The sequence below is a fragment of the Stegostoma tigrinum genome, chromosome 1 (genome assembly GCF_030684315.1).
Source record: "Stegostoma tigrinum isolate sSteTig4 chromosome 1, sSteTig4.hap1, whole genome shotgun sequence".
Lineage (NCBI taxonomy): Eukaryota > Metazoa > Chordata > Chondrichthyes > Orectolobiformes > Stegostomatidae > Stegostoma > Stegostoma tigrinum.
The window spans coordinates 190,165,663-190,182,012 of NC_081354.1; the positions used below are offsets into that span (position 1 = coordinate 190,165,663).

General features: G+C 46.3%; 1 protein-coding gene across 1 annotated transcript in view; it reads right to left on the reverse strand.

The window, feature by feature from the left end:
* Positions 1-16,350, reverse strand: part of LOC125459695 (disintegrin and metalloproteinase domain-containing protein 12) — a 232,074-nt gene that overhangs the window by 49,804 nt on the left and 165,920 nt on the right. The window contains exon 15 of the mRNA XM_059651683.1: positions 1,992-2,100. Coding sequence (XP_059507666.1) covers positions 1,992-2,100 — 109 coding nt within the window. The remainder of the gene's footprint in view (positions 1-1,991; positions 2,101-16,350) is intronic.

The window sequence follows — 16,350 nt, forward strand, 5'->3', positions numbered from 1 at the left end:
CACCCTTTCCTTCGTGAAAACTGAAGCAAAAAACTCGTTTACGGCTTCCCCTATCTGCTCAGGCTCCACACACAAGTTCCCGACGCTATCCCTGATCGGCCCTACCTTCTCCCTGATCATTCTCTTGTTCCTCATGTAAGAGTAAAATGCCTTTGGGTGCTCCCTAATCCTTCCTGTCAAGCCTTTTTCGTGCCCCCTCCTGGCCCTCCTCAGTCCACTTTTGAGCTCCTTCCAAGCAAGCCTGTAATCCTCTCAAGCTGTGCTAGACCCTTGCTTCCTCCACCTTATGTACTCTGCCTTTTTCTTTTTGACAAGAAGTACCTCTGTACCCGTCATCCAAGGCTCCTACATCTTACCCCTTCATAGCTGTCTCAGAGGAACAAATTTATACATCACTTGCAACAACTGCTCCTTTAACAGCCTCCACTTGTCTGCTTGTCCCATTCTGTGGAACAATTCCTCCCAATCCGTACTTCCCAACTCCTGCCTGATAGTGTCATAGTTTCCTTTTCCCCCAGTTAAATATCTTCCCCTGGTAACTGCTCTTATCCCTTTCCATGGCTATGGAAAATATAGAGTAGAATGCCCAATAGCGTATGCATCCAGTATTTTGGCTAATGCAAAACTTTAAGTTGCCCAGATAAATAAGGACGGTCTGGCGGTTATATCAGGAATCAGGAACTTTCATGAATACCTTTGCAGAAGTAAGCTTGTATCTTTTGCTCAAGTATAGCTGCATAAAATTTACTGTCAACATTTATTATGTGAGCAAGCCCTTGTGTCCTATAGCAAGTTTACTTTTATATTAATTCAGCAGAAACTGGATGAGAATTGGTTGTATACATACGGGGAACTAGTAATCTGTGTGAGTGTATGTCTTATGCACTATGGTTAACTGAAGTAAAACTTTCACAAAAGTGTCGTCTTGGATTCTGTTCAAAAACTTTTATCTCTGAATGTGTAACAAGGGCAACCATGGTTGATGCCTCCATGAAACAACCCTGTGACTGTAGCTGAGCAAAGATACATGCTTTGACCAGGGTTACAATGGAACAGTTGTTAGACCTGGAGAAGGTTGGGTTCTTAAGCTTTGGTCAACTGGTGAGCCATGCAGAACAGGGTGAACAGTGTGCGGCATAATCCTATCACAGTATTCCGTGCACAAGTGGAGCAGGCAAAGAAGGAATGTGATCAAATGAGAACTGGGTGTAGTTATCATTCATTCACTAAATTTACCATTGTTTAAAAGGCAAGTGGTCCCTGTGTATCTCAAGAATCAAAAGTAGATTTTGGTTCTTACTTTTGCTGTCATTATATAAAGATGAATGTTTTCAATTGTTTGAAGGCTTTTCTGTGTGTAAAAGACCTACATTGGCCAATGAGCTGGTCTCCACAGCACATTGGGGAAAGAGGAGCAAACACTTTGAAAGAGTTCTAAGATCAGATGATGCTAAAGATGCAAAGTGTGTACAGTTGCCTCTTAAATAGTATCGGCTGTGCCACCAATTCTCCCTGGGTGGTGTTTCTTTTTGGTTTTCTTCCCACAGTGGGCACTGTGAAGGGCAACTCCTACTTGCTTGTGCTTGACCTGGTGCATGGCTGTGTTTTAAACATAGACCAAATGTTGGGAATTGCAGGAGGCTTCAGTAAATGTGAGTACTTCTGCCTCAGGTGAGCGAGAAGTGAATGCAAGTGGGACACCCTTGATAATTGGTGCATTGGCTTTGAGGTGAATTTCCGAGATTAGCATGAGAAATCTCACTGGTGCTGACAGAAGAACCCTGACATGAAAACTGCTCAAGTTGCCTCTGTCATTTTTCTGGTAAAATTCAGCCCAAAATTTCTGTTTGCGTTTTCCTCATTTAAAACCCTTAATGTGACTAAATATTTTGCAATTTCAAAAAAAAAACATTTTTCCCATTTCACATCATATAAACTTTGTGTAATGATCTTGAATTTTCTAGATCAGCTGGATTTATCTGGAAACTTACTGAGGGAGGCACTTTAAGTATTTATTATTTGCGTCGTTGCCACAGTTTCCATATTCATTTCCGTTTTTATTCATAATGTCATAACAAATCTTGTCAGCAGACTTTGCTCCTATCAGAGAGAAAGTAGGAGTATAAGAATTTTTTACAGAATTGGTGTATATGCCAGAAATTGAAAGAATAAAATATTGGAAGTAATTACAGTTTGCTTAGTTATAGCCCAGTTGCCAAGGTGGGCTGTTAAAAGAAAATATGACACCAATGCACAAGGAGTTACTTGAGCAGGTGGCAGAAACATGGCAATTGTGTAGGGGTTGAGGATATAATTGCACAAAGAGAGGTAGCAGGTCAGCAGTTTGGACAGAATTTAAATAACAACGAAGAATGACCACATCATTCGTTGTGAGCAAGGGTCACTGGATACGAAACGTTAACTCTCTTATTTCCTTCACAGATCCTGCCAGACCTGCTGAGCTTTTCCAGCAATTTTGTTTTTGTTCCTGATTTTCAACATCTGCAGTTCTTTTGGTTTTTAATGACCACATATTTGTTGGCAATTATATGAGTATGATTATCCACGTATGAACTTGCATGTCACTGGTCATGGGTTCTGTGGGTCTATGTGTGTCTGATGAACTAACTTGGCAGGTGTTTCCCAGAAGTGTACAGGTGCCTTTGGTTAGAGATCATTGGTATTTCTTTTTTCAGCTCCTTTGATTGGTGAGGGTGTGGTCTCGTATGTTTTTCTGTCTTGTTGGTTCCCTCATCACCTGCGGCAGACGTAGCCTAGCAGCTGTACCTGCTCACACTTGACCAGTTTGAACAGCTGTAATGCTGCTGAGCCACTCTTGGTGCTGGATCTTGATTTTCCCACTGAGAGTATGTTTTGCACCTTTGCAACCCTCAGTGTTTTCTCTAAGTGTCGTTCAACTTGGAGTTCCGATTCATCATCGAAGGGAGGGCAGTACATGGTAATTGGTAGGATGTTTCCTTGCGTATCTTTAACATGAAGCTTGAGACTTCATTGGGTACAAAGTCAATGTTGAGGATGCCCAGGACAATTCCCTCCAGACTATATACCACTGTACCACAACTTCCATTGGGTGTGCCCTACCAAAGGGATAGGAGTTGCCCAGGGATGATGATGGTGGCATCTGGGATATTGTCTGTAATGTATGATTCAGTAGGTATGTGTACATGAGGCTTGTTGCTTGACTGGTCTGTGATACACCTCTTCCAATTTTAGTACTAGCCCCTTGTGTAAGTAAGGACTACTTTGCAGGGTCTGCCATTGTCCTTTCTGGTGCATAGATTATCAAACCAGTTTCATTTCTTTGTTGAAACTTCAAGGTGATTGATGCTGCTGAGTGGCTTGCTAGGCCATTTCAGAGGGCTGTTGAGAGTCAACCACATTGCTGTGGGTCTAGAGTCACATTGTGGACAGATGATATGAGATGGCAGCTTCCTTCCCTAAAAGGCATTATGAGTTTTTCTTACAATTGCTGTACATTCTTAATTCAGTTTTTAAAAAAATTAAATTCAGATTTCACCATATGCCGTCATGGGATTCAGACGCATCCCCAGAGTTTCTAGATTAACTTACTGAGCTGAGTTTCTGGATAAATAGTCACAAATGGATCTGAACATTGTGTAATCATTGGCACACATCCCCACTTCTGGCCTTGTGATGGAATTGAACCCGAGTCCTGGGTTCAATGATTAAGGAGCTGAAGACGTTGAGGAACTTCTGCAGAAATGTCCTGGAGCAGAGCTGACAGACTTCCAAAGCCACACAACCTTTTTATGTGCAGTGGAGAATTTTCCCTTAATTCCAGTATTGCTAGAACTCCTTGATACCACATTCAGTCAAATGCAGCCTTTATGTCAAGGGCTGTCACTCTCATCTCACCTCTGGAATTCAGCTCTTTTGGCCATGTTTGAACTAAGGCTGTAATTAGGTCTGAGTGGCCCTGGCGGAACCCAAACAGGGCACTACTGAACAGGTTATTGCTGAGCAGGTGATGCTTGATAGCATTGTTACTGATGCCTTCCATTACTTTACTGATGATTGAGAGTAGACTGATGGGACAGTAATTGGCCAAGTTGGATTTGTCCTGCTTTTTGTGTACAGGATGTAGCTGAGCAATTTTCCACATTGGAGAGTAGATGCTTGTGGTGTAACTGTTTTAGAACATCTTGTCAAGGGGAGTGACAGGTTCTGGAGCATAAGATGTATTGCACTCCTCCATCATTTAGGATGGGGTATTTGTGGAGACTCCTCCTTCAGTGTGGTGTTAAATTGTCCACCACCAGTCCTGACTAAAGCTGGCAACACTGCAGAGCCTAGATCTGATCTTTTGGCTGTGGAGTCACTTGCAGCTCTCCGCCACTTGCTGCTTATCCTGTTTGGCATGCAAGTTGTCCTGTTTGATAGTTTCGCCAGGTTGCCATCTTATTACTTAGGTATGCCTGGTGCAGCTCCTGGCCTGCCCTCCCAGACACATCATCGAACCAGGGTTGATCTCCTAGCTTGATGGTAATGCTTGAGCTGGGATATACGTGGCCATGTGGTTGCAGATTATGTCGGAGTACAGTTCTGCTCTTGTTGATGGCTCACAGTACCTCATGGATTCATCAGCCAAGAGAGGATAATATGTGGTAATCAGCAGGTTTTCTTGCCCACATTTAACCTGAAGCCTTGAGACTTCATGGGTTCCAAAGCCAATGTTGTGAACTCCCAGGGAAACACCCTCTTGACCGTATACCACAATGCCACTAGCAGTGGGTACGCCTTATCCAAGGATGCATAATATTGCCGGGAACATTGTCTGTAAGGTATAATTCCATGTCAGATTTCCCCAGATCTTAGGAAGCAAGACTTTGCAGGGGCAGAAATATTAACTCTAATAAAAGAGAGGTCCTCCCATAAGTCTGTTGACAGTGAGAAAGAAAATGACCTTAAATCTGTTGGCACATACCTTCAAATTTTTGTACCTTCTGCCCAATTGAAGAGAGTGGAAAAGAGTATAACGGGGTTAAGAAGGGTCTTTCATTATGTTGGCTGCTTTCCTGGGGCAACAGGAAGTGTGGGCGGAGTCTCATCTCGACTCAAAATGTTAGCATGCTTTCTCTCCATGGCTGCTGCCTGTGACCCCTACTATTTTTTGTTTTCATTGGATGGCAAGCTGGTTTTTGTGATGGCCTGAGTTGCTTACCGGCCATCACAGACAGCAAGATAAGGGAGGTGGTGTCGCATTGATATTAAAGGATGGCATCAGGGTGGTAGTGAGAGATGATATCGGTTCTATTTTTGTGAAGGGTAGGTTGTGCCTCACCTTGAGAAAGTGACTAAACAGGTGGATGAAGGTAAAGCGGTTGATGTGGTCTGTATAGATTTAAGTAAATTGTTTGATAAGGTTCCCCATGGTAGGCTATTGCAGAAAATTTGGAGGCATGGGATTGAGGGTGGTTTAGCAGTTTGGATCAGAAATTGGCTAGCTGAAAGAAGACAGGGTGGTGGTTGATAGGAAATGTTCATCCTGGAGTTCAGTTACAATGGTATACCGCAAGGATCTGTTTTGGGGCCACTGCTGTTCGTCATTTTTATAAGTAACCTGGATGAGGGCGGAGAAGGATGGGTTAGCAAATTTGCGGATGACACTAAAGTTGATGGAGTTGTGGATAGTGCAGAAGAATGTTGCAGGTTACAGAGAGACATAGATCAGCTGCACAACTGGCTGAGAGGTGGCAAATGGAGTTTAATGTGAAAAAGTGTGAGGTGATTCACTTTGGAAGGAGTAACAGGAATACAGAGTACTGGGCCAATGGTAAGATTCTTGGTAGGTTGGACGAGCAGAGGGATCTCGGTGTCCATGTGCATAGATCCCTGAAAGTTGCCACCCAGGTTGATAGGGTTGTTAAGAAGGCATACAGTGTGTTGAGTTTTATTGGTAGAGGGATTGAGTTTCAGAGCCATGAGGTCATGTTGCAGCTGTGCAAAACACTGTGCAAAACACTTGGAGTATTGTGTACAGTTCTGGTTGCCGCATTATAGGAAGGATGTGGAAGCATTGGAAAGGATGCAAAGGAGATTTACCAGGATGTTGCCTGGTATGGAGGGACAGTCTTAATGAGGAAAGGCTGAGGGATTTGAGACTGTTTTCAGTAGAGAGAAGAAGGTTAAGAGGTGACTTAATAGAGACATACAAGATGATCAGAGGATTAGATAGTGTGGACAGTGAGAGCCTTTTCCCTCGGATGGTGATGGCTAGCATGAGGAGACATAGGTTTAAATTGACGGGTGATAGATACAGGACAGATGTCAGAGTTAGGTTCTTTACTCAGAGAGTAGTAAGGGCGTGGAATGCCCTGCCTGCAACAGTAGTAGACTTGACAACTTTAAGGGTATTTAAATGGTCGTTGGATAAATATTTGGATGATAAAGGAATAGTGCAGGTTACTTGGGCTTCAGATTGGTTTCACAGGTCGACACAACATCGAGGGCCGAAGGGCCTGTACTGCGCTGTAATGTTCTATGTTCTGTTTTCTATGTTCTATAATCCATTTGGGTGTCATTACTACAGTCCTTCTTTTTCACTGGTATATACTTCTGCTGAGAGCTTTGAAAGTACTCTGCTGTACCTCAAGTATCCCGACATAAAGCCTTTGCTTCCTGTCTACTTTAGCCAACTCATCCTTCATCCTATTGTCGTCTCCTTTTTTTAAAGCACAGAACCCTGGTATTGGATTTTATCTTCTCACTTACCATCGGTCTTCTAAATTCAACCATACTGTGATTGCTGTTTTCAAGAGGATCCCTAACTAAGAGGTCATTAATTATTCCTGATCATTACACAGAACTACAGAATCTACTATAGCTTGCTCTCTCATTAGTTCCATTACATACTGTTCAAGAAAACTGTTACAGATACATTCAATGAATTCTTCCTTGCTCAACAAATGAATTTTCTGCTTCATATTGAACATTAAAAATTGTAAGTTTGCAAGACTCTCCTCTACTCACCTCCAATTGGAGAATCCACTCATCATTCACAAACCCTGCCCTGTTTCCGGCCACCTCCAGGCCCCCGACACTGTCACCACCATTACGCATGTGCAGACCTCATCCTGCACTGAGCACCCCCAGTCCGATGCCACTTCTGGTTCCAGTCCGGCACATGACCCTCTGCAACCAAAGACTGGAATCTACAGGAACTTACCTTCATTCTCTGTCTCTGCAGCAGACAACTCCACAAATGCTTCTCCGAAGTCCGCTGACAAAAGGACTAGGACCTGCCCTGACTTCCCTGCAACTTGCACCCTGACTCCGAACTCCACTCACCAATTAATGCATGGACTCCTATTCCCAGGGCCACTCCTTGGTTCGACTGTCCACCAGCATCTTGCCAGCACACCTCTCCCTTCTCATCTGCGCACCTCCACAATGGACTCCATCCCTCCATTTCCTCCCCCCTCTCTATCTCATCCCTCCCACACCCCTCGCCTCCATCCTACTCCCCACCCCACTACTGTCCCACTCTCCTTTCCCTCCCACAACCACCTCTGCCACCATGTCCATCCCTCACCCATCACATGCTATCGTCCTTCCTTCCTCCCCTCCCTCAGCCTTCTCCAGATCTCCTCAAAACCCCACTCCTGAACTTTGCTGCATATTTACCATTCCCCCGACCTTGAGGCCAAATAATCTGTCCTCAATAAAGAGTTTGTGCCATTCTGCCCCCACCTCAACAAGTTCTGTGCCACCACAACATGGAACTCTTCTTCCACCACCTCTGTCTCCATGCCTTCTTCTTCAATAAAGATTCCCAGCCACCCTCTGGGGATCCCTTCTTCTGCCTCCAACCTTCCTCCTTCCTCTTGGACATTCCTGCTGGCCTCTTGGCCGCCTTGGATCTCTTCATTGCTAACTACCAATTTAACATCAATTGCCTCGATTTCTCCAACCTCCATCCCCGACTCCAACCTCTCCATGCTCTGATCATTCAGTGCTGCACTCTTTCCGCACCAATCCTCTTTTCACTATTAAATCAACTGTACTCTGGAGGATGAGCCTCTATGTTGCAGAAGCCAGCGCCAGCTCTCCAAAGCTACGACCAATCTTCTCCTTGACCACGACCCCCACCATGGCGCATCAAGCCACTGTCTCCCACACTGCCCATGACATCATCACTTCTAGTGATCTCCCCTCCGCTGCCTCCAGCCTTAAATTCCCCCAGTCCCGCACTGCCCAAATCTACCTGCTCCCCAAGATCCACAAGCCCAACTACCTGGCTGACCCATCATCTCCACATGCTCCTGCTCCACCGAAGTAATCTATTTCTCTTTCTACCTCAACTCCATTCTCTCTCCCTTGGATTAGGAACTCCCCACCTACATTCAGGACATGAACCATGCCTTCCACCTCTTTGGAAACTTCCAATTCCTGCACCTCCCCCACCGCCACCCCCCGCCCACGGCCCACCCCTCACCCCAACTCCCCCAGCACTTCATCATTACTATGGATGTGCAATCCCTGTACATGCCTTCCCCCACAAGGATGGCCTACAGGCCATCTGCTTTTTCCTCTCCAAAAGACTCATCCAGCTCCTCCCACCCCCCAACCAATACCATCCTCCGCCTTGCCAAGCTAATCCTCATCCTGAATAAGTTTTCGTTCAATTCTACCAACTTTCTCCAAATTCAGGGGATTTCCATGGGCACTCGCATGGGCCCCAGCTATGCCTGCCTATTTGTAAGTTATATCAAACAGACTCTTTCATTACATCGATGACTGCATTGGTGCTACATCCTGCACACAGGCAGAAATCTCATTGACTTCGCTAACAACTTCCACCCTGCCTCAAATTCACTTAGTCTATCTCAGACATGTCCCTCCCCTTACTTGACCTCTCCGTTTCCATTTCTGGAAACAGTTTACAGACCAACATTCACTATAAACCCACAAACTCCAGTAGCTACTGAGACTACACCATCTCCCACCCTGTATCCTGCAAAAACTTCATCCCGTTTTCCCATTTCCTCTGTCTCGATCACATCTGCTCTGATAAGGAGACATTCCACTCCCAAACATCCTCCCACTTCCCACCCCTCTCTGCCCTCCGCAAGGACCATTCCCTTCACCACCCCTTAGTTTATGCCACGCCCTCCACCAACAACTCTAATCCTTCCATTACCTTCCCCTGTAACCATAAAAGATGCAACACCTGCCCACACATCACCTCCCTTGCCTTCATCCAGGGCCCTACCTTATTTCGATTGCTGCGAACATTCTGGTATAGTGCCTTTATGCTAGTTTTTATACCTTCTTTTTGAATTTTAACATCTCCATTAATAATATCCCCTGAGTTTTAGAACATAGAACAGTACAGCATAGAACAGGCCCTTCAGCCCATGATGTTGTGCCGACCATTGATCCTCATGTATGCACCCTTAAATTTCTGTGACCAGATGCATGTCCAGCAGTCTCTTAAATGTCCCCAATGACCTTGCTTCCACAACTGCTGCTGGCAACGCATTCCATGCTCTCACAACTCTCTGTGTAAAGAACCTGCCTCTGACATCCCCTCTATACTTTCCTCCAAACAGCTTAAAACTATGACCCCTCGTGCTAGCCTTTTCTGCCCTGGGAAATAGTCTCTGGCTATCAACTCTATCTATGCCTCTCATTATCTTGTACACCTCAATTAGGTCCCCTCTCCTCCTCCTTTTCTCCAATGAGAAAAGTCCGAGCTCAGTCAACCTCTCTTCATAAGATAAGCCCTCCAGTCCAGGCAGCATCCTGGTAAACCTCCTCTGAACCCTCTCCAAAGCATCCACATCTTTCCTATAATAGGGCGACCAGAACTGGACGCAGTATTCCAAGTGCGGTCTAACCAAAGTTTTATAGAGCTGCAACAAGATCTCACGACTCTTTACCTCAATCCTCCTGTTAATGAAAGCCAAAACACCATATGCTTTCTTAACAACCCTGTCCACTTGGGTGGCCATTTTAAGGGATCTATGTATCTGCACACCAAGATCCCTCTGTTCCTCCACACTGCCAAGAATCCTATCCTTAATCCTGTACTCAGCTTTCAAATTTGATCTTCCAACATGCATCACCTCACATTTATCCAGGTTGAACTTCATCTGCCACCTCTCAGCCCATCTCTGCATCCTGTCAATGTTCCGCTGCAGCCTATAACAGCCCTCTATACTGTCAACGACACCTCCAACCTTCGTGTCGTCTGCAAACTTGCTGACCCATCCTTCAATCCCCTCATCCAACTCATTAATAAAAATTGCAAACAGTAGAGGCCCAAGGACAGAGCCCTGTGGAACACCACTCACCACTGACTTCCAGGCAGAATATTTTCCTTCTACTACCACTCGCTGTCTTCTGTTGGCCAGCCAATTCTGTATCCAGACAGCTAAGTTCCCCTGTATCCCATTCCTCCTGACCTTCTGAATGAGCCTACCATGGGGAACCTTATCAAATGCCTTGCTTAAGTCCATTTACACCATATCCACAGCTCGACCCTCATCAACTTTTCTAGTCACATCCTCAAAGAACCCGATAAGGTTTGTGAGGCATGATCTGCCCCTCACAAAGCCGTGTTGACTGTATTTGATCAAGCCATGCTCTTCCAGATGGTCATAAATCCTATCCCTCAGAATCCTTTCCAACACCTTGCAGACGACAGACGTGAGACTTACTGGTCTGTAATTGCTGGGAATTTCCCTATTTCCTTTCGTGAAGAGAGGAATTACATTTGCCTCTCTCCAGTCCTCAGGTACGACTCCAGTGGAGAGCAAGGATCAAAGATCTTCGCAAGTGGCAAAGCAATTGCATTTCTCGTTTCCCAAAGCAGCCGAGGACAAATCTGGTCCGGGCCTGGCGACTTGTCAATCTTAATGTTTGACAAAATTTTCAGCACATCAGCTTCCTCTATCTCTATCCATTCCAGCATGCACACCTGCTCTTCAAAGGTTTCATTCACGACAAAGTTCGTTTCTTTCGTAAAGACAGAAGCAAAAAACTCATTTAGGGCTTTCCCTACCTCCTCAGACTCCACACACAAGTTCCCTATGCTATCCCTGATCGGCCCTACTCTTTCTTTAACCATTCTCTTATTTCTCACATAAGTGTAAAATGCCTTTGTGTTCTCCTTAATCCGTTCTGCCAAGCCTTTCTCGTGCCCCCTCCTGGCTCTCCTCAGACCATTTTTGAGCTCTTTCCTTGCCTGCCTGTAATCCTCTAGAGCTGAGCTTGACCCTAGCCTCCTCCACCTTATGTAAGCTACCTTCTTCCTTTTGACGAGAAGTTCCACCGCTCTCGTCATCCAAGGTTCCTTTATCTTCCCCCTTCTTGCTGTCTCAGAGGGACATATTTATTCATCACTCGCAACAACTGTTCCTTGAACAGTCTTCACATGTCGAGAGTGCCTTTACCATGGAACAATTGCTCCCAGTCCATGCTTCCTAACTCATGTCTAATCGCATCATAGTTTCCTCTTCCCCAATTAAACATCCTCCCATTTTGCCTAATCCTCTCCTTCTCCATAGCTACGTAGAATGTGAGGCAGTTAGAACATAGAACATAGAACATAGAACAGTACAGCACAGAACAGGCCCTTCAGCCCACAATGTTGTGCCGACCATTGATCCTCATGTATGCACCCTCAAATTTCTGTGACCATATACATGTCCAGCAGTCTCTTAAATGACCCCAATGACCTTGCTTCCACAACTGCTGCTGGCAACGCATTCCATGCTCCCACAACTCTCTGCGTAAAGAACCTGCCTCTGACATCCCCTCTATACTTTCCTCCAAACAGCTTAAAACTATGACCCCTCGTGCTAGCCATTTCTGCCCTGGGAAATAGTCTCTGGCTATCAACTCTATCTATGCCTCTCATTATCTTGTATACCTCAATTAGGTCCCCTCTCCTCCTCCTTTTCTCCAATGAAAAGAGACCGAGCTCAGTCAACCTCTCTTCATAAGATAAGCCCTCCAGTCCAGGCAGCATCCTGGTAAACCTCCTCTGAACCCTCTCCAAAGCATCCACATCTTTCCTATAATAGGGCGCCCAGAACTGGACGCAGTATTCCAAGTGCGGTCTAACCAAAGTTTTATAGAGCTGCAACAAGATCTCACGACTCTTAAACTCAATCCCCCTGTTAATGAAAGCCAAAACACCATATGCTTTCTTAACAACCCTGTCCACTTGGGTGGCCATTTTAAGGGATCTATGTATCTGCACACCAAGATCCCTCTGTTCCTCCACGCTGCCAAGAATCCTATCCTTAATCCTGTACTCAGCTTTCAAATTCGACCTTCCAAAATGCTTCACCTCGCATTTATCCAGGTTGAACTCCATCTGCCACCTCTCAGCCCATCTCTGCATCCTGTCAATGTCCCGCTGCAGCCTACAACAGCCCTCTACACTGTCAACGACATCTCCGACCTTTGTGTCGTCTGCAAACTTGCTGACCCATCCTTCAATCCCCTCGTCCAAGTCATTAATAAAAATTACAAACAGTAGAGGCCCAAGGACAGAGCCCTGTGGAACTCCACTCACCACTGACTTCCAGGCAGAATATTTTCCTTCTACTACCACTCGCTGTCTTCTGTTGGCCAGCCAATTCTGTATCCAGACAGCTAAGTTCCCCTGTATCCCATTCCTCCTGACCTTCTGAATGAGCCTACCATGGGGAACCTTATCAAATGCCTTACTGAAGTCCATATACACCACATCCACAGCTCGACCCTCATCAACTTTTCTAGTCACATCCTCAAAAAACTCAATAAGGTTTGTAAGGCATGACCTACCCCTCACAAAGCCGTGTTGACTGTATTTGATCAAGCCATGCTCTTCCAGATGGTCATAAATCTTATCCCTCAGAATCCTTTCTAACACCTTGCAGACGACAGACGTGAGACTTACCGGTCTATAATTGCCGGGGATTTCCCTATTTCCTTTCTTGAAGAGAGGAATTACATTTGCCTCTCTGCAGTCCTCAGGTACGACTCCAGTGGAGAGCGAGGATGCAAAGATCTTCGTAAGTGGCGAAGCAATTGCATTTCTCGCTTCCCAAAGCAGCCGAGGACAAATCTGATCCGGGCCTGGCGACTTGTCAATCTTAATGTTTGACAAAATTTTCAGCACATCAGCTTCGTCTATCTCTATCCATTCCAGCATGCACACCTGCTCTTCAAAGGTTTCATTCACTACAAAGTTTGTTTCTTTCGTAAAGACAGAAGCAAAAAACTCATTTAGGGCTTCCCCTACCTCCTCAGGCTCCACACACAAGTTCCCTATGCTATCCCTGATCGGCCCTACTCTTTCTTTGACCATTCTCTTATTCCTCACGTAAGTGTAAAATGCCTTTGTGTTTTCCCGGATTCCTTCTGCCAAGCCTTTCTCGTGCCCCCTCCTGGCTCTCCTCAGACCATTTTTGAGCTCCTTCCTTGCCTGCATGTAATCCTCTCTAGCTGAACTTGACCCTAGCTTCCTCCACCTGATGTAAGCTACCTTCTTCCTTTTCACTAGAAGCTCCACCGCTCTCGTCATCCAAGGTTCCCTAATCTTACCCCTTCTTGCCTGTCTCAGAGGGACATATTTACTCATCACTCCCAACAACTGTTCCTTAAACCGTCTCCACATGTCGATAGTTCCCTTACCATGGAACAACTGCTCCCAGTCCATGCTTCCTAACTCATGTCTAATCGCATCATAGTTTCCTCTTCCCCAATTAAATATCCTCCCATTCTGCCTAATCCTCTCCTTCTCCATAGCTATGTAGAATGTGAGGCAGTTATGGTCACTATCACCAAAATGCTCTCCCACCACAAGATCTGATACCTGCCCCGGCTCGTTTCCGAGCACCAAGTCTAGAATGGCCTCTCCCCTCGTCGGCCTGTCAACGTACTGCGTTAGGAAACCCTCCTGAACACACCTTACAAAAACAGCTCCATTCAAATCTTCTGCTCTAAGGAGGTTCCAATCAATATTAGGAAAGTTAAAGTCACCCATTACAACAACCCTACTGCGTGCACACTTTTCCAAAATCTGTCGACCTATGCTTTCTTCAATCTCCCTGCTGCTATTGGGGGGCCTGTAGTAAACCCCTAACGAGGTGACTACTCCCTTGCTGTTCCTAATTTCCACCCACACTGACTCAGTAGGCAGATCTTCCTCGACAAAGGAAGCTTCTGTAGCTGTGATACCCTCTCTGATTAGTAGTGCTACACCCCCTCCTCTTTTTCCCCCCTCCCTATTCTTTTTAAATGTTCTAAACCCTGGAACATCCAGCAACCATTCCTGCCCATGAGAAACCCATGTCTCTGTTATGGCCACAACATCATAGCACCAGGTACTGATCCATGCTCTAAGTTCATCACTTTTATTCCTGATACTCCTTGCATTAAAGCAAACACACTTTAACCGATCCCTTGGTTCCTTCCCAGGAAAATGCTTCCCACTAGCTGGTCTACCTCTTGCTACTGCCTCACCTGCATCAACGCTCACCTCTGGTATACAGCTCAGGTTCCCACCCCCCTGCCATACTAGTTTAAACCCTCTCGAACTACTCGAGCAAACCTTCCACCCAGGACATTGGTCCCCTTCCAGTTCAGATGCAACCCGTCCTTCTTGTACAGGTCCCACCTTCCCCCGAAGGCATAGTTATGGTCACTATCACCAAAATGCTCTTTCCTCTTAACCTCTTTCATAGTCTTCGATGTAGTTAAACCCTCCTGCACACATGTAAACCTGCTGCTTTCTTTTCTGTTTACCAATATACTTCCCGTTGCTTTCCTCTTCCTTCCCCTGAGTTCACTAGTTTTAAAGTCCTGGTGACCACCCTATTTATCCTTTTCACAAGAACACAGGTTCCAAATCAGTTCAGGTGGAGACCATCCCAATTGTAGAGATCCTTCCTGTTCCAAAACTGATGCTAGTTCCCCGTGGAATGGAACCCCTCTTTCCCACACCACTCCTCTACACCTTGTTATCTCAGATGATGCTGCTTGGCCTGCTGTGTTCATCTAGCTTGACACCTTGTTATAGAACATAGAACATAGAACATAGAAAAGTACAGCACAGTACAGACCCTTCGGCCCATGATGTTGTGCCGTGGAATAATCCCAATCCAACAATAAAATAACCTAACCTACATTCCCCTCAATTCACTGCTGCCCATGTGCATGTCCAGCAGTCGCTTAAATGTCACGATTATAAAATGTGAGGCTGGATGAACACAGCAGGCCAAGCAGCATTTCAGGAGCACAAAAGCTGACGTTTCGGGCCTAGACCCTTCATCAGAGAGGGGGATGGGGAGAGGGAACTGGAATAAATAGGGAGAGAGGGGGAGGCGGACCGAAGATGGAGAGTAAAGAAGATAGGTGGAGAGAGTATAGGTGGGGAGGTAGGGAGGGGATAGGTCAGTCCAGGGAAGACGGACAGGTCAAGGAGGTGGGATGAGGTTAGTAGGTAGATGGGGGTGCGGTTTGGAGTGGGAGGAAGGGATGGGTGAGAGGAAGAACCGGTTAGGGAGGCAGAGACAGGTTGGACTGGTTTTGGGATGCAGTGGGTGGGGGGGAAGAGCTGGGCTGGTTGTGTGGTGCAGTGGGGGGAGGGGACGAACTGGGCTGGTTTAGGGATGCAGTAGGGGAAGGGGAGATTTTGAAACTGGTGAAGTCCACATTGATACCATATGGCTGCAGGGTTCCCAGACGGAATATGAGTTGCTGTTCTTGCAACCTTCGGGTGGCATCATTGTGGCAGTGCAGGAGGCCCATGATGGACATGTCATCTAGAGAATGGGAGGGGGAGTGGAAATGGTTTGCGACTGGGAGGTGCAGTTGTTTGTTGCGAACTGAGCGGAGGTGTTCTGCAAAGCGGTCCCCAAGCCTCCGCTTGGTTTCCCCAATGTAGAGGAAGCCGCACCGGGTACAGTGGATGCAGTATACCACATTGGCAGATGAACCTCTGCTTAATGTGGAATGTCATCTTGCGGCCTGGGATAGGGGTGAGGGAGGAGGTGTGGGGGCAAGTGTAGCATTTCCTGCGGTTGCAGGGGAAGGTGCCGGGTGTGGTGGGGTTGGAGGGCAGTGTGGAGCGAACAAGGGAGTCACGGAGAGAGTGGTCTCTCCGGAAAGCAGACAGGGGTGGGGATGGAAAAATGTCATGGGTGGTGGGGTCGGACTGTAAATGGCGGAAGTGTTGGAGGATGATGCGTTGTATCCGGAGGTTGGTAGGGAGGTGTGTGAGAACGAGGGGGATCCTCTTAGGGCGGTTGTGGCGGGGGTGGGGTGTGAGGGATGTGTTGCGGGAAATACGGGAGACGCGGTCAAGGGCGT